The sequence below is a fragment of the Miscanthus floridulus genome, chromosome 17 (genome assembly GCF_019320115.1).
Source record: "Miscanthus floridulus cultivar M001 chromosome 17, ASM1932011v1, whole genome shotgun sequence".
NCBI classification, from domain to species: domain Eukaryota; kingdom Viridiplantae; phylum Streptophyta; class Magnoliopsida; order Poales; family Poaceae; genus Miscanthus; species Miscanthus floridulus.
Window position 1 is genome coordinate 1,594,961 of NC_089596.1, and position 17,191 is coordinate 1,612,151.

Below are 17,191 nucleotides of genomic sequence, written 5' to 3' on the forward strand. Positions count from 1 at the left end.
GGCGCCATGCTCGGCGTCAAGGTGCCTGTCAGGTCACCGTCATGATTTCATCGACGCCTACGTGCCCCAAAACCTAGGCGTCAAATACACTGATACCGAGATGTGTTAGCTCGGCGCCAATAACCCTGGTGTCGAGGTGAGGTCTAGATTTTGAAAGCATATCTCCAGGAGCATATTAGTGAAAATCTTTTAAAAAAAAGGCAAAAAAAAACAAAAAATTCGGTGTTTTAAGCCAGAGGCAACTGGTCAGCTGGTCTAGTTTGCTTGTGAGACTAAGACCGAGCTCAGAGCGGCAGCACAGCCAAGCCATGGAGTACCGTCCCCCATCAATGTCTGCTGGTGGCCTTGGTCGCCCTTCTTGATGATTTGAGCGACGACCTCGTCTCCATGACGGCGGTCCTGGCTCTCATCACCGGCCAAGTGCCAAGGCTGCCATCAATTGCGAGTCTCTGTCTGCCCGTCTTCTCATCATCTCGCCATGCGCGCATGGCCTGTTCGACGGAATGCCATATGGTACACGCACACAGTGTAGAGAAGATGGTGGTGGAGGGGGATTTTGATATTTTGGCAACCGGTGGCCCCCACATGGCAGCAAATTCATGGTGCTGCTTGCGCGCCTTATCCTCTCACACCACACCAGCAGCCTGCCCAGCGCCCACAATGCCAATGCCTCCAGCTCAGCTGGTAAAAAATCAGTCACCTGCCACCTGGCGATCAATGAAATGATCTAGCTCGTCAAACAAACCCTCTCCTGGATAGGAGTAGCAGAGGCATCAAGGACAGTGAACCAATCAAACTGTGCTGCCTGCGTTTGTGGCTTCTCTCTGCCTCTCCCCTCTTTCAAGGAGAGGGGCTTCTTGTCACCAATATCCATCTCTGCCTCTCCTTCAACCTTTGTTATCTTGCCCAAGATTCCTCCCTCCCTCCATGAATTCCAGCAGAAGCCTCCTCTCGTCGCCCCTCTTTGCTAGCTCGTCTCCAAACTTCAGGAGCAGTACGTCCGTGTCCTCCTCCCCGTCCCCATCCCGCACCACAGGTATATATATCCTAGCCTATCCTTCTCGTTTCTAATCTGCAGATATTATCGAGTATGTATGTTGAGCTCATTGGCTACGATCTGGCAGCAGTTCCAGTGATACATGACAACACCAGCAGAGCATCCACGACGTGCCACTACTCACCGTCTCTTGTGGCAGAGGAGCAGCTTCACGGTTCCAAAGACACCTTGACCTTGAAGGGCGAAAAGGCTTTGCTTGAGTTGCTGCTAGGCATGGTGTGCCATCACTCTATCTTGTTTCACCTTGTACCTACTAATAACTACTACACTTTCCTGGAGTATATATGCTCCTGATTTCATATTACTCTTGGGTTCTCCCTGCAGGCTCTGGACCAGCACGTCGAGGGCGGGAAGCTCATGCCTGAGGATACTGATTTCGAGAGCTATTTAAAAGAAGCAACAAGCCGAGTGCTTTACCAGCCAGCATTCACGTACGGCAGCTTCTGTTTCCCTCTTCCAAAATATTTTGTAGTTTCATAGCTACGACTAATCCTTCCATTCCACCATTTTTTGACAGCCTCTGTTATGCGAATCACTCTTGCGATTATTCTGACCTAAATTTATTGGCAGTGAAGAGGATGATTCTACTTCAGAGAGCTCTTCAGCATCAATAGCCAAACCACCTGGGAGTTTGGATCTTGGCATGCTGACAAAGCAGGTGGAATTGCCATCAGAAGAATCAGGCACTTCAGACACCCAGTTGGATGTACCACAGCCTCACCGGTTTATTTCTTTCCACTTTCAAACACTCTTATGTGGTCAGATCAGTGTAGAGGAACGCAACAACAAGCAATCACGCTCTTTTATTATTCTAACACTTGACCATTGTGCTGCCACCAGTGTGGATCCAAACCATTCATACGAGGGACTGCTCAACAATGATCAAGTGTTTATTAGATCCACTCGGTTACTTGAGAGGAGATCTAAGAAACGCAACGCCTACAGGGCTTCGAGTAACGACGTTCCGTGCAGTGGTGTGAACCCAAAGAGAAAAGAGAAGTCAAAGAAGTTTGGCAGAGTTCTTGATCCAGATGAGCCTTTCAGGTTGTTTCTGCGGGATCGAGAGACAACAGAGTTCTTGACAGCGAAAGAGGAGAAACAGATGTTCAGTCAAATACAGGCACAACTTCTTCTATTATCGCTGTCCTTCCTTAATGCCCAGATGTTCAGTTAAATTAATTACTGATGCAGAATTGTGATTTAATTTTGCACAGAATCTTATGAAGCTAGAGGAGGCTCAGCGTAAACTGCAAGCTCAATGTGATCGTGAGCCAACAGTTGCAGAGTGGGCTCAAGCCGTAGGAATGAGCTGCAGGGAGTTGCAATCCTGTGTCCGCACTGGAAGACGGTGCCGAGAGAAGATGGCCCGCTCCAACTTTCGCCTTGTGATACATGTCGCTAGGAAATATGAAGGACATGGCCTTGACATTCAGGACCTGGTGCAGGTTTGACGCTTTTAGATTGCTTATTACGAGATTTTCTGGGGGTTACGAGATTTTCTTGGTTTTGAATGTGTGTCAGCTGTAATGCCAGGATGGATGTTGTGGGTTGATGAAAACCTTTGAGAAGTTCAACCCAAGCAAGGGATGCAGATTCCCGACCTATGCCTACTGGTGGATACGTCAATCGATCAAAAAGTCGATCTTCAAGAATTCAAGACTAATCCGATTGCCGGTATTAATTTTCTTCTAGTACTAGTGTTTGTGTATATGGAAGTAATAGTACTTGTCAAGGCCGTACCCATGTATGGACATATCACATATCCTTGCTGATCCAGGCGGTTTATTTCTGTTGTGTATCCGTTGCATTGCAGGAGAGTGTGTTTGCACTCCTGAGGAAGGTGGGCAAAGCGAGGATGGAATGCATAATGGACGGGGAGCAGCCGACGAATGAGAACGTCGCAAGGCGTGCCGGCATCACAATTGAGAAGCTTGCGAAACTGAGAGCCAAAACCAGGAAACCACGGTCCATGCAGGATCGGGTTTGGTCAGATGACGGTGTCACATACCAGGTAAGTAACATTGCATGCATTGCATTGCATCCACTGATGGTGATGGATGATCCAAGCACTGCGTCTGCGTTCGTGCAGGAGATCACCGAGGACCCCAACATTGAGGCTCCTGAGGTGAGCGTGGACAGGCTGATGATGCAGCAGCAGGTGCGCAGCTTCCTGGCAGGGATGCTGAGCCCCCGGGAGAAGGAGATCATCGAGCACCGCTTCGGCATCCACGACGGGCAGCCCAAGACCCTTCATGTCATCGGCGACATGTACGGGCTGTCCAAGGAGAGGATCCGCCAGGTGCAGAACAAGGCCCTGGACAAGCTGAAAAACAGCATCTCGGCACAGGGCTTCCACGTCTACTTTGATTTGCTAACTTGAGCAGAGCACAGAAGCTGATGAGTCTCTTCAGCATATGCATTGTCTTGTCCATATATATGTACAAATTGATTGAGAACTGAAGGAACCCGCTCTTAGCATCTAGACTTGTATACATCACACATTCCCTTCCCAAACCCAAAGGGCAGAGTCAGCCAATGGAATTGCCGTGTATATCATATGTATAGATAGACGACAAATGCAAGCAGTATACACTTCACTACGGCAGATCCATTGCCGTCTGTTTCTTGATGTAATAAGTATATTTTCCTAGGCAAAATCAACAACAAAAACTGTTGCTACATACTCATACTGATACTGAACTTCCTTTGGGCTAGAGAACCGAGGTACACTTTCTTGATGTAATAAGTAGGAGTACCATGGTACTCCTGCTTGGCATGTTCTTTTGGAGTACAGTACATTGGATTTGCAATTTGGCATTCATTCATTCTTCTAATCAATGGCTAGTCTTGTACTCCTATGACAGTACAAGTACTATCTGGTTGGTTGGCTGCACAAGGCTACAGCCAGCATTATTTAGCCCGTGTTTAGTTGATAGGCCAAAATCCAAAAAAGTGCTACAGTACCTATCACATCGAATCTTGCGATACGTGTATGGAGCATTAAATGTAGGCGCAAAAAAACTAATTGCACAGTTTGGTTGGAAATCGCGAGACGAACGTTTTGAGCCTAATTAAACCATGATTGAACACTAATTGCCAAAAATCCAAAATTCACCCAACTAAACACCCTCTTATTCATAATATAGGAGTAGTACCAGTTTGGTTGGTCCATTTGGAGCTGAGCAGGCCAGGCATACACTGGCAGGCAATTGTCTGTCTACAACTGCGGGCTTTGCAGTCACAAGGACAAGGCTATTAAAACTAATCAGGGATGTGTATAGTCCCAACAGACTCATGTAGAGACTGACCAGAGATGATAAATAATCACAGAGTAGTAGAATAGCAGCAAATATGACTGAGACTGACCCCATCTAAATATCTTTGACCCTTGTTTGATGACATTGATTTGGATTGGATCTATCTTAGGATGCCTTTTTTTTCTTTTCTTGTGGTGGAGCCTGCAAGTGCAATGGGATTGATCATTGCCCACACCTGGTTGGCGGTTGCGGGCTGCCGCTGCCGGGCTGGCTGCCATGGTGCCATGTCCTCCAAAGGAGTAAAAAATTCGAGTGAGCCTGAGCTTAGCTACACGCCTACACCCATTTTTAATACATCTGTGCGTTTCCAAAAATAGTTACTGAAAATATATTCGTGTAGGTCAGGGACACTCATCTTGACAAACTTTTCTCTCTTCTTATTTTCTTTTATGAAAAACTTAACTACGTACTCTCTCCGTTCTAAATTATAAGTCGTTCTGGATTTTCTAGGTGCATCATTTTGGCTACGTGTCTAGATACTACATAGTAAAAGTTACGTATTAAAAAAAACCAAAATGATTTATAATTTGGAATAGAGGAAGTATGAGCTAAAAAAGAAAGAAAGAAAGAAAATACTCAATACTAACTTGCAGTGCAACGAAAAGAGAAAAAAACAAGGCAACTGTGACTGAAAACGAAAAGAGAAGCACAAGTAAAGGCACTGGGAAGGTGAGCATGTTAGATACTTTGTTGGAGCTAGAGAGGCTACGCAGGAGATAGGGGTGGGAGGTGGAAGTACGAGGCTTGAACGCCCGGCGGCGGACTGGCGGCGCCGTGCTCGGCGCCTAGGCTAGCGCGATGCGTGCAAGCGAGAGCAGAAGGGGTTGGAACGCCGGGGAGCGAGAGAGAGATTACTCTTAATCTCTGGCTAAACTGTATTCATCCAAAGTGTTCAATACTTATAACAAAAGCCTAACAACCATGCTGCTAAGTTTAAGGACTAATTAAACAAACAGAATTATTTCTCCTAATTCATCGGATCGACTAACAACCGGAGCGAGCCCTGGGCGACGCAGTCGGCGCACCCTCGGCGTGGTGACCGCGCACCAGCTTCCCACGCGGCTCACTCCTTCAGCCACTGGTCTTAGGCGCGACGACGGTAGACGTTCCCCCAGCGGCGGATCCAAAGGGGGGGCTGGGGGGGCTCCAGCCCCCCCTAATGACTTGATTTCAAGCCTAATCACTGTAGCAAAAGCTTGATTTCACCATTAAATCTTCATGCAAATCAACATCTCCATTGTTTTAGCCCCCCCTTGTCCCGCATCGTGCATCCGCCACTGGTTCCCCACCATAACATACTTTCATTGTCACATGAAGATGAAGCTAGCTGAACATATACTTTTCCAACGGAACGGATTAATCGACACTTGACAAGGAAGGAAGAATCCTGATTCCTCTGCCTCGACTCTCTCTGCTTTGCTGCTGCTGTTGCTTTCTCACACCGCTAGCACTGCTCTGCTCACTTGACCAGGATATGCAGCAGGGCAGAGAGATTCAAGGCTCCACTCCCAACCAACACATACTCCACTCTACTACGGGCCGTTTGGCACGGCTCGCAGTGGCTCCGGCTTATCTGACAAAAACACCGTAGCAACACTGTAACAAAAAGCCGGTTTTCTCTCTCCTCCCCTCCCCTCTCACTGACATCGGCGCTGTTCATCGAAGCCGGAGAAGCCAGTTTTCCTGGCTTTTCCCCGCGCGCTACAGTGTTTTGCTACAGCGAGACAGAAAAGTAGGAGAGAGGAAACAGCTTTTTGCTACAGTGTTGCTACAGTGTTTTTGTCAGGTAAGCCGGAGCCGCTGCGAGCCGTGCCAAACGGACCCTACATCTAGCTGAAGGAGCAGTCTGCCTCTGCAAGGCGGGCCCTACCACAACTCACATGCCACAAGTTTTCTGCTGCTTGTGCACACAAGGACACAAAAACATCACAACCCACCCAGTCAACCTCTAAAGTCCTGATTGATATCGTGTAGACTAAACTTTAGACTTCGGTATTCAAATAGATGAACTAGAAGTAAATTAATTTTTGGTTTTTAACCTAACTAATACTTTTTTGAAATGAAAAGACGAAAGCCAACTAACAATTAGTTTATTGTGAACTAATATAAATTAAAAGGTTTACATAAGTCTTTGTTCAAGAAAGCTACTTGCCGGAAGGATTGTGTAGTTCATCTAAGAATGACTCATCTAAAGTTTAGTTAATATTTAAATATCAGACAATTAAATTTGAAATGATAAATTTATTCCAACTAAACTTTAGTTTTGGATGGTCTAAATAGGCTCTGGGTTATATGAAGTCGACCATGGTGTGTCATACTCGCTTGGTAGACACATACACATGATATGCTCCAAACTTGATGCCTATGACGGTAGCAATGCAAGTCATTGGCTCTTTGCACTATCTGACTTGGCGGTCTTAAAAGTGGCAATGGTAACAAACTTACATTAGTTGAGCGACATTTTTGTTGGCCTATGTGCCTCTGAAATTAACATTTATATAGGACCCCCCCCCCCCCCCCCCCCCTCCCCCGCTCGGTTCTAAAGAAGATACAATTCTAGGTTTTGGATAAGTCAAACTTTTCTAAATTTGACTAAGTTTTTAGAAACAATTATCAACATTTATTTATATTTCATAGTCAGTCTAATGATATCTATTTGGTATTATCATAAACATTTGTATTTTTATATGTATTTTAGTCAAACTGTTTTTTTTTTTTACTTGTTGAGAAGTGAGAATTGCATTTTTTTTAGATAGAGGAAGTGATACATAACTCTATATTTGATATTGATATTTTTGTAGATATGTGTTGCTAAAATAACATATTAGAGGCACTGTCCATATATAGTATAATGTATTATAGAACAATACATTATTGACACCTAAACTGTCAAGGACCAAAGCTTACTTTAATTGCTGGAAGAATGGTGTACAAATAATCGTGGTCGGGAACACAAGCCAACCCAAAAGAGAGGAGCTTAAAGAAGTAGTGAAAATCAAAAGCCGTCGGAAAAGCAAAAGCGGCGAGGAGAGCATAGCAGAGCAAAGCAGTAAAGACAGTCTACAGGTGGGGAGTGAGGAGGGAGAGGGAGAGGGAGAGGGAGAGCCAACGGAGGCGCAGTGCAATGGCCGCCATCGGCCACCACCATCCCATTCCTAGGTAGCTAGCTTGGAGCCAGCAGAGCAGCACCCAGCACCCACCCCAGCAGCAGGGAAGGAGAGAGAAGCAGAGGGAGGTTGAGGGCTCGAGGTCAGCAATGGAGGTCGCCGCGTCCTCCGACCAATACCGCTCCTCCTCTTCCTCCGCCAGCAGCCCCGCGCGCCGCTACTACCTGCCCAAGCCGGGCGCGCTCCGCCGCCCCATCTCCTTCGAGGACTCCCCCGACTGGGACGACATCCACCCCGACGACACCATCCACCTCGCCACCGCCGCCTCGGCCTCCATATCCATCGCCAGCAGCGCCTACCCTTCCCCCTCACCCTCCCTTCCTTCGGGGCTCCCCTCCGCCTCTGCTGCATGCCGCGACCGGAAGCTGGCCGGGGCTACCCTCGTCTGGAAGGACCTCACCGTCTCCTCACTCGCCGCAACCACAAACCGCTTCTCCGACCGACTCATCAAGAGCTCCAACGGCTACGCGCTGCCGGCCACGCTCACCGTCATTATGGGCCCCGCGCGCTCCGGCAAATCCACACTGCTCCGTGCAATTGCAGGTTTAGTTTTCTGTTTCTATTTCTCCCATAAATCTATTCTATTCGATTTTATATGAGTTTAGTATCCAAAGAATGATGCTTTCATTTCCATTCATGCTGCTGATTTGGACTGCAATTCCAAATGACATTCTTTCCGGCCACTGACGTTTAACTGTCATATTTGCCTTTCCTCACTCCATCAGGGAGGCTCAGTGCTACCGAGAGGATATACGGCGAAGTCTTTGTCAACGGCGCCAAGTCTCCCTTACCATACGGATCATATGTAAGCACCTTCTTCCTAATTTTGCATCTGAAATGGTACTAGTAGTACTTTCAAAAGCTTTCATCAGTGTCAGTGGGTACATCCACGGTTCCCACTACACTATTCACATCCAGGGAAAACGCAAGTTACAACTTTTCTCAACTTCCAACAACTAGTACACTGATTAGGCTTATATCAAGCAAAGCAAGCACATTTTGCATAGCTCAATCACAATGTTCTTTCATCCATACTAGTACCAGTCATTCTATAAGCTTGTATGCTTACATTTGTTGATGATACAGTAATGGGGGCATTTACCACTGTTCTTGGGGCACTTTCAGGGTTATGTTGACCGAGACGATGTGCTTGTTGAATCCCTCACAGTACGTGAGATGCTATACTTCTCGGCACTCCTGCAGCTTCCTGGTTTCTTATCTTCAAAAAAGTCAATCGTGGAGAATGCTATTGCAGCCATGTCATTAGGTGACCATGCTGACAAACTCATTGGCGGAAACTGTTTTATGAAAAGGCTGCCTACCGGAGAAAGAAGGCGGGTCAGCATCGCGAGAGAGCTTGTGATGAGACCACATGTTTTATTCATTGATGAACCACTCTATAATCTTGACAGGTATCTTTCATTTCCAGTCTGATGCATATTTGCCTTTTTTCTGTCTTGTATTTGAAAAGCAACATACAAATGATATCCCTATCCTATAGGATCCGGACACAAGTCCTGAACAGACACAACTAACACACGATACCCCCACATTTGATGTATCACAAACTCTTTGGCATGCTTACTTGGAAGAGCAGTATTATCGATGCCGTTTCTGTAGCTGCTACCTCTGTACATGGGGGTATGGCTGTACATTAAAGTGCAGATGTGTTTATGTGACTTCTTTTTATTTGTCTTGTTTCAGTGTTTCTGCACTGCTCTTAATGGTAACATTGAAGAAACTCGCAAGCACAGGATGCACCATCATATTCACAATGTATCAGAGCAGCACAGAGGTTTTTGGACTCTTTGATCATATTTGCTTGCTTTCAAATGGGAACACGCTCTTTTTTGGAGAAACATTGGCTTGCCTACAGGTGAATGAGTTGTTTTTACATGGTGTCAATTCCTATCTCTGCTCACGTAATTTTAACTGATTATCAATTTACCTCTTGAATGCAATTATTGCGTCTTAGTGCGCCTAGAATTGCTGAGTTCTGTAGTGTCTAGGACTCTAATGTAGCCGAATCAGACAGCCATGCCAACATACAACCAACACTGCTTGAAACAAATAACCCTGTGTAAAGTAGCAGTTACAGAATAGCTTCCTTAAAAAGTGGCAAACCCATGAGATAGCAGTTTAGTAGTCCTATTGTTGCTCTTCTAGTTCATACTGTAGAGCACTCTGTTTCCGATCAGTACGTGTTCCTCTCATCTTTGCAAATCTTTTTAGTCTGGATTCTCCTTATTTTTCCTATCGTACTGTAGCATTTCTCAAATGCTGGGTTTCCATGTCCAATCATGCAAAGTCCATCGGACCACTTCTTGCGGGCAATCAATACTGACTTCGACAGAATTATAGCCATGTGCAAGAATTTGCAGGTATCTGTTAAAATTCATTTTGAATCCATCTTTTGTATCTTAATTAGTTTCAGTCAATTTGATGGAAGTCTGCCTTGGTCGTAAGAGATAAAAACCTTTTTAGTTATAAGCAGGATGATCAAGGGGATTTTTCGTCAGTGAGCATGGATACAGCAGTGGCAATTCGTACACTGGAAGCAACGTACAAACAATCAGCTGACTCTGTTGCAGTTGAATCAATGATTGCAAAGTTGACAGAGAAGGTAGCATTCCACGCGTGTATATGATATATGGTTTATCGATTTCATGCATGCATGCACACTCGTAAAATATCTTACAGAGTCGGACTGTCGGAGTTAGAGTCACCCCATGTTGGAATGATAAACTTTAGCAATGAGAATGCCTTTATCCTTACTCATCTGAAGTTCCTTTGTCATGTGCATGGCTGCATGCAGGGGTGCTCCCAAGGCAGCGCATGGCCTGGCACAGCCCGAGGAGGCTGGTGGCTGAAAGGGCCAATGTCATTAAGGCTATTAATAGCAATTAAGGAGCAGCTGAAGGGGCCTCAAGTATGAAAGGGCCAGAGTCTGTGCGCCTAGCAGGGAGCTTAGCTCCTATATATTGTAACCAGCATCAATGGAATGGATTAAGCAATGAAGAAACAAGTTATCTCCTACCTCTCATCTAGTGTCTTCAATCTCACCTCTGCTGCGGTAGCCAGGCAAAAACCCTGGCACCATTCCCTGGCCTTGGAAACTCCCAAATACTCTAGTCTCCCTCCACGCCGACTTTGCCCGGCCTTCCTCTTGGCAATGGTTATCCACCCTATCCCTCGTATGAACTAAGGTTCACAACATCTGGTATCAGATAGCTTTGGTTTCGATCCATATCCATGGCTTCTGCTGTCAATGATGCCATCGGTGCCCTTGCTGATGGGATGCGCCGTCTCACAGAGGACATGGATCACTTCGTCGTGATGTTCAACCGCTACGTGGAGAAGTTAGAGCGTGAACGCCTTGCTGCGGTGCTGCTTCAGGCGGCAACACGAGGGCTCCTGGCACGCCGGCGGGTGCGGTCTCTCCGTGAGGAGGCTGTAGTCCGCCTACAAGTGGTGGCGCGAGGATTCATGGTGAGGCTCACCACAAGGAAGATGCGGGCAGCGATCAGAACTGCACTTTCAATAGGGTGTCCCTCCTCTGTTCATACGCCACCACCGGCCACCATCACACCTCCCACCGCTGTTCTATCCTCGCCACCACTCTTTGTTGCCTCCATCTCATCACCCTTGCTGCTCCCAATCTCATCACCAAGGGCAAAATCCACCACGGCTGATTTGGCCAAGCTCATCCACTTCCTCACCACCTCCTCCGGTGACTTGCAAGGGCGGGTCGCTGCCCTACAACAAGAGCATCCAGCGGCGGCATCCTTCCCTGGTTCACGGGGATCAGGCCAGGGTGAACTCCAGGGCGACCGACCTCCCCGTTTCCAGAAGCTAGTTGCTGGGCTCCTTCCATGGGATCCAGGAGGACGCCATCGGGTTCGACGATAGCTCTCCATGCTTCCAGCTCGAGGACGAGCTGGTCTTCAAGGGAGGGGGAGATGTCATGTGCATGGCTGCATGCAGGGGTGCTCCCAAGGCAGCGCATGGCCTGGCACAGCCCGAGGAGGCTGGTGGCTGAAAGGGCCAATGTCATTAAGGCTATTAATAGCAATTAAGGAGCAGCTGAAGGGGCCTCAAGTATGAAAAAGCCAGAGTCTGTGCGCCTAGCAGGGAGCTTAGCTCCTATATATTGTAACCAGCATCAATGGAATGGATTAAGCAATGAAGAAACAAGTTATCTCCTACCTCTCATCTACTTTGTCTTCAATCTCACCTCTGTTGCGGTAGCCAGGCAAAAACCCTGGCACCATTCCCTGGCCTTGGAAACTCCCAAATACTCTAGTCTCCCTCCACGCCGACTTTGCCCGGCCTTCCTCTTGGCAATGGTTATCCACCCTATCCCTCGTATGAACTAAGGTTCGCAACATCCTTCCTTTTGGGTAGTTTTTAATCAAGTGACTAGCATGACGATTCTTGAAATATATTTGTGTCCCTTTGGAATGATCTACACCATGGTAGGCTGTTCCAAGATCTTGGTTCAAATCCAGATAGGGACAGTGACTGCGTCATTTGGTGCCTAGTGTAATCCCAACCATGCATCTAATTATGCTCGATGCAGAATAATTGAATAAACAGCATTCGCTAATGCATTGACACATCTTGTTGTTTTCTCTACGTGATGTGATGCAGGAAGGCCCTTGCTTAAAAGGTAAGGGCAGGGCCAGTGATGCAGCAAGAATTGTGGTTCTGACCTGGAGATCATTGCTAATTATGTCAAGAGATTGGAAGTACTTCTGGATCAGACTTGCCTTGTATATGCTTATTGCTTTGTCAATCGGCACGATATTTACCGATATTGGTCATTCATTATCATCTGTAATGGTCAGTGTCATTACATTGTTATGTTTTGATTCATTGAATTGAATTTATCATTTTGCGATGTAGCTCATTTTGTTTTCACAGGTGAGGATTTCTGCGATATTTGTGTTTGTATCGTTTGTCATCCTTCTAAGTGCTTCTGGAGTACCTGCTCATATTGATGAGGTCAAGGTAAATACTCTACATTTAAGTGGTGCATGCAGTGTTAGGTATGGCGGCATTTTGCAATGCCCTGGTTGTTGCACAAACATAATTTGACTTTCTGGATTTCTTGCTGGAGGCTGTCTTCTTATTAGTAGGTTCATGAAGTTAAGAGATCATCTGTCCTTAGCACCTCCAGTTAAATCCTAGTAGAATGGAAATATCCTGCAAGTAGCTAAAAGTCTCGTGAAATCAAAATTGCTGTCTTTACTAGGATTCTTATTTTTTTGTTTTCTCCTATGTAGATTTATTCCCATGAAGAAGCTAATCGGCATTCAGGGACAATGGTCTTCCTGTTAGGGAACTTCCTATCAAGCATTCCTTTCCTATTCCTGGTCTCCATTTTGTCGTCTCTGGTTTTCTACTTCCTGATAGGGCTCAGGAATGAGTTCAGCTTCCTGATGTACTTTGTCATCACCATCTTTGTATGCCTGTTGGCAAATGAAGCGCTTACGATGATTATTGCATACATCTGGCTCGAAACGTACAAGTGCACCTTAACTCTCATTTTCTTATACGTAAGTTTTCTTTCCCTTTGTTTCTTCTGGCGTGCATAAATTGAGTCAGTTGACTTTGAATAAGCATAGTTCTGCTACGATTTCAGGTTATCATGATGCTTGTGGCTGGGTATTTCCGAATACGAGAAAACTTGCCTTATCCTGTATGGACTTACCCGTTGTCCTTCATTTCGTTCCACACATATGCAGTCCAGGTAAGCTAAATTAGTACCATACTTATTACTAGGTATTATTATGTAAGTCGTGGTTATATTTTTCATGTGGAACAAAAGTAGTTACGAATGGCGTGGTTTGTACCTTGCCAGGGCTTGGTCGAAAACGAGTATGTGGGCACATCATTTGCTGTTGGACAGATAAGGACCATACCTGGTGTCCAAGCTGTTCGAGGCTCATATGACATTTCATCTTCCGGAAACGCAAAGTGGGTGAACCTCCTGGTTTTGCTACTGATGGCAATCGGATACCGGATTGTTCTCTACTTGTTGCTTCGACTAGATGTAAGGAAGCATGCGAGGATGCTTGGCAACTGGAGGTCATGGTGGCCAAGTGTCCATTCTGCTACTGGTGCTAAGTGATTGAGCTTTTTTTTATGGAGTGTCGTAGGTGTTTAGTGAGTTCTTCTGATTTGTATGTCTGTCTGTCCATAAGCATGTATACGCGTATTGGTTGGCCACAAACACAAAGGCGGGCATAGGTGCAGTAGCTAGTGTATGTAGGTATCATGAGGGGTGTGGTTTTCTACTCTTTCTTTTATGAACAAAACAATATCATTGTTTGACAGTGGATGGAATACATCTATCTTTAGGGGTGGTGGTGGGTCTTGATTCTGAATATGTTTTGCTGCATTTCTTTTGTGATAAAGTTCTGCTGCAGCATGTGCCAATGAACTGTGTAGATACCTGAACCTGAGCAACTCCACTCTTGTCTCTACTTCACATGAGGGAGCATGCATTGGGGTTCTCATCGCTGAACGGCGGCGGCCCCTGCAGCAACTCGACGCGGTACGACGACCCTACTGATCCTCCTCTTCCGTACGACGCCGGGAATATCGTCATCGGGTACTGCTGCTCCTCCGACATCCAAGAAGCCATTTCGTCGTCGTGGTCATCGCCGGGTACAGCTGCGGCCTCTCCTCGCTGCTGTTTCTTCCAGTTCTGGTTCTTCTTGGCGCCACCAGCAGTACTGCTGGCCTCACCCTGCTCCGTGTTGCCATCATGGTTATCGCCGCCACCATCACTAGCAGCGGCGGCCTTGACCTTCTTCTTGTTGGTCATGGGCGGGACCACCACGGTGGTGACCCGCCGCTTGAGCTTGGCGCTGAGGACGTCGGGGAGGGCCTTGGCGTCCATGGTGCCCTTCACGGTCACCTGCTCCCTGCCCGTGTCGACGGTCACCTGCTTCACCCCTTCGATCTTGTTGGCTTTGCGTTTGATCCGGTCAGTGCAGCCTTTGCAGTGAAGCTGGATGTTGAGCACCACCGTCGATTCCGGCGGCGGCCTCTGCATGCATCCATCCGTCAGACGGTCAGAGTCAGAGTCGGTAAATTAGTTGCGTAAAGTAATCACATCCACATCGATCGCACGCAGTTTTCTTGGACGAAATTAATCGAAGGCATGCCATGCACCAGTTTGTTACCGTCCTTGTCATGGCGGCCTTTGCCCTTGCTGTCCTTTGCGGCGGCGCCGTCGTCCTTGTTCTTGTTGATACTCTGCCGCCCCTGCTGCTGCTCCTGCTGCTTGGGCTTGGGCGGAGGTCGAGGGGGATTGGCCGGGGAGACGAAAGCGATATCGATGGCGGGCTTGTGCCGCGCCATCCTGGCCTGGATGCGGTCCCTAAGGTCCCAGGGGTCGGCCTTGCCGGCCACCGTCACTGTGCCCGCCGCCACGTCCGTCCTCACGCTCTCCGCGCCCTGCGCGCCCTTGATGGCTTTCCTCACCTTGAGCGCGCACCCGTCGCAGTGCAGCTCCATCCTCAGCACCACTGCCGCTGCTGCTTCATCACCGTCGCCCTTCTTCTTCGCCGTCTTGGTTGTCGCCTCTGTCCGCCGCTCGTCTTCTGCACCGCCGCCTTTCTTCGTCTTCATTCTCCTTCTTCCTAGCTAGCACTTTTCCGGCCAGAGCAACAAAAATAATTAATAAATTAGTTAACAGCAGGAACTAAACTAATTAATCGAATAGTATGTACGTACACAAGATGAGAACCAATATAATCGATGTACGTGCGGTGTATATATAGGATTATTGATTGATGAGCGAGCGAATGCATGCATGCCATTGCCAGATCGGAGGATCGTATCGACAGACAGGTGGATCGATCGGGCAGACTTAACTACTCACACTAGCTAGTCATGTTTACGCGTCTGCTGGGACGTTTTCGGAGGCAGGCAGGAGGGAGGGAGAGGGGCTAGCCAGGGAGTGAGCGATCATCGAGGAGGAAGACGAGGAAGGAAGAAGCTATAGGGGCCGTTCAACTTGGACCAATTACTGCCTGGTTTTGAGGATGAACGAACGAGACTCCTGTTTTCTCGGGGTGTTTGGTTGGGTTTTACCTCGGGTAAGAGGACGGGTTGATACTGCAGATCTTCGGTGTGAGGTGGGTGACGCAGGGGACTAGGCCGGGGAGCCAACATCGACGAACTGGAGAGTGGGGGAGCAGAGACGACGGAGGCAAACACTTTGGTGGCGAGCGGGGCGGGGCTGGCATGGTGTCACTTTTCGTCTCTCCTCTCTTCTTCTCGCCATTGGAGCTGGAAAAAAAAACTGGCTTTACTTCTCTCACCGGCTCCGTGAGAGAAGGAGTGAGGAAAAAGAATTCTGTAAACAGTGCTTTATAGTATTCGAGCAGTAGCTTTGTCAGATGAATTCAGAACCGGTGAAATGAGGCTACCCGTTGGGTGCCACTTACAACACGTGAGGGCATGGGCCGACAACTTTAGATTACGGTGTTAATATCTTCATCCATCCTATTTAATTTATTCATCTCAACCAAAGAGAAACACAAGGATGATTGTATCATCTTGAACCAATCGTTAGCTTAGACGGCCCCGTCTAAAAAGAATGCAACCATTTTATCCCATATTGTCTCAAAAAAAAAACATTCACTTATGCACAAACTCTAGGTTTGCCCCAGGATCTAACAATATATGACAACCATGTGTTCCCTCAAATAAGTTTGGGCTTTATCTCACCATTTTAGAGCCTAAAACCATACTCCCTCTATCCCAAAATAGAAGACGTTCTTACTCCCGAAGTTCACTTTTTTTTTAACTTTGACCAATTACATATAAAGGAATATTAATATTTAAATACATAATTAGTATCATTAGATTGATCGTTGAATATACTTTCGTAATAAACTTATTTGGAGATATAAATGTTGCACGTATTTTCTACAAAATTAGTCAAAGTTGAGATAGTTTTTTTTTTCTCGAACACGCAGGAGAGCCACATATCATTATATTAATAGAAGGATAAGAGTTGTACAGACACCCAAAAACACCCACATCTACATAAACTAACATGACTTAATTACTAGAAAACAGAAAGGTGAGACCTGACCTAGAAAAAGTTGAGACAGCTTGACCTACACGCATCCCATAACGTCTTCAGCATAGATTTATTCAACTCACATGTAAATCCTAACTTAATACCTTTCCTCGTATCCACACCCTTTTCATTCAATTGATCAAAACAACTTAGGGCACCCGCAATTGGTGACTCATAGGCTGCTCTAAGTAATTTTTTTATATTTTAATAGAAAAGAGAAAAAAGCTAGTTCTTGATCAAGAGATAGGCTCATACACACATTCTAAAAACATATAAGAGTGTCATCTGGACCTAATTATACTATAAGACATTGTTAAAAGCTAATATTATTGGAGAGGTTGGCTTAGAACTAGTAGCTAACTCCTACTGTTGTAGGTGTCTTTATGCAATCACTGATGTACATGCTCCCTCATCTCTTAAAACCATTCTATTTTCCTCCTTGCCCTGAGTGGTTTCATTGTCGGATTGATCCAACATAGGGACATGTGATCGGTCCTTACCCATACCATCGAGCCTGCTCTTTTTAGCCTTTTAAAGTATACTAGCA

The 17,191-nt window shown here is 46.5% G+C and overlaps 3 protein-coding genes across 9 annotated transcripts; 2 read left to right on the top strand and 1 right to left on the bottom strand.

Moving 5' to 3' along the window:
• The first annotated feature begins 760 nt into the window (after positions 1 to 760).
• Positions 761 to 3,878, top strand: LOC136516465 (RNA polymerase sigma factor sigF, chloroplastic-like). Of its 5 annotated transcripts, none has more exons than XM_066509866.1 (9): positions 763 to 1,036; positions 1,125 to 1,273; positions 1,382 to 1,488; positions 1,628 to 1,780; positions 1,898 to 2,177; positions 2,272 to 2,502; positions 2,591 to 2,731; positions 2,871 to 3,068; positions 3,147 to 3,878. In XM_066509866.1, exons 1-9 carry the CDS (start codon positions 928 to 930, stop codon positions 3,435 to 3,437), a joined length of 1,659 nt encoding a protein of 552 aa, XP_066365963.1. In that variant the 5' UTR covers positions 763 to 927; the 3' UTR covers positions 3,438 to 3,878. The 5 variants fall into 5 exon arrangements, with proteins under 5 accessions (XP_066365961.1, XP_066365962.1, XP_066365963.1 ...); XM_066509867.1 differs by having other exon boundaries at positions 1,128 to 1,273; XM_066509864.1 differs by having other exon boundaries at positions 761 to 1,036; positions 1,628 to 2,177.
• A 3,522-nt stretch (positions 3,879 to 7,400) lies between these two features.
• LOC136517013 (ABC transporter G family member 3-like) lies at positions 7,401 to 13,895 on the top strand. Its single transcript, XM_066510524.1, has 11 exons — positions 7,401 to 8,084; positions 8,267 to 8,346; positions 8,667 to 8,953; positions 9,246 to 9,417; positions 9,809 to 9,922; positions 10,036 to 10,164; positions 12,192 to 12,383; positions 12,465 to 12,551; positions 12,827 to 13,099; positions 13,186 to 13,293; positions 13,405 to 13,895. Exons 1-11 carry the CDS (start codon positions 7,631 to 7,633, stop codon positions 13,672 to 13,674), a joined length of 2,166 nt encoding a protein of 721 aa, XP_066366621.1. The 5' UTR covers positions 7,401 to 7,630; the 3' UTR covers positions 13,675 to 13,895.
• A 107-nt stretch (positions 13,896 to 14,002) lies between these two features.
• LOC136517014 (heavy metal-associated isoprenylated plant protein 3-like) lies at positions 14,003 to 15,908 on the bottom strand. 3 transcript variants are annotated; one of them, XM_066510527.1, is made up of 3 exons: positions 15,648 to 15,908; positions 14,724 to 15,203; positions 14,003 to 14,598 (listed from the first exon to the last, which is right to left on the bottom strand). In XM_066510527.1, the coding sequence occupies exons 2-3, from the start codon at positions 15,180 to 15,182 to the stop codon at positions 14,032 to 14,034; spliced, it is 1,026 nt and encodes a 341-aa protein (XP_066366624.1). In that variant the 5' UTR covers positions 15,183 to 15,203; positions 15,648 to 15,908; the 3' UTR covers positions 14,003 to 14,031. The 3 variants fall into 3 exon arrangements, with proteins under 3 accessions (XP_066366624.1, XP_066366623.1, XP_066366622.1); XM_066510526.1 differs by lacking the exon at positions 15,648 to 15,908 and adding an exon at positions 15,288 to 15,521; XM_066510525.1 differs by lacking the exon at positions 15,648 to 15,908 and having other exon boundaries at positions 14,724 to 15,521.
• Positions 15,909 to 17,191: the final 1,283 nt, after the last annotated feature.

Bases quoted from the DNA above. Each gene is read 5' to 3' on its own strand.
- LOC136516465 (XM_066509864.1), top strand. From the start codon at position 928: ATGAATTCCAGCAGAAGCCTCCTCTCGTCGCCCCTCTTTGCTAGCTCG. The intron at 1,274-1,381 runs GTGTGCCATCAC...TTCTCCCTGCAG, and splicing joins TTGAGTTGCTGCTAGGCATG to GCTCTGGACCAGCACGTCGA. The intron at 2,178-2,271 runs GCACAACTTCTT...AATTTTGCACAG, and splicing joins AGATGTTCAGTCAAATACAG to AATCTTATGAAGCTAGAGGA.
- LOC136517014 (XM_066510527.1), bottom strand. From the start codon at position 15,182: ATGAAGACGAAGAAAGGCGGCGGTGCAGAAGACGAGCGGCGGACAGAG. The intron at 14,599-14,723 runs GTGCATGGCATG...GGATGCATGCAG, and splicing joins ACAAGGACGGTAACAAACTG to AGGCCGCCGCCGGAATCGAC.
- LOC136517013 (XM_066510524.1), top strand. From the start codon at position 7,631: ATGGAGGTCGCCGCGTCCTCCGACCAATACCGCTCCTCCTCTTCCTCC. The intron at 8,954-9,245 runs GTATCTTTCATT...GTCTTGTTTCAG, and splicing joins CCACTCTATAATCTTGACAG to TGTTTCTGCACTGCTCTTAA. The intron at 9,418-9,808 runs GTGAATGAGTTG...ATCGTACTGTAG, and splicing joins AAACATTGGCTTGCCTACAG to CATTTCTCAAATGCTGGGTT.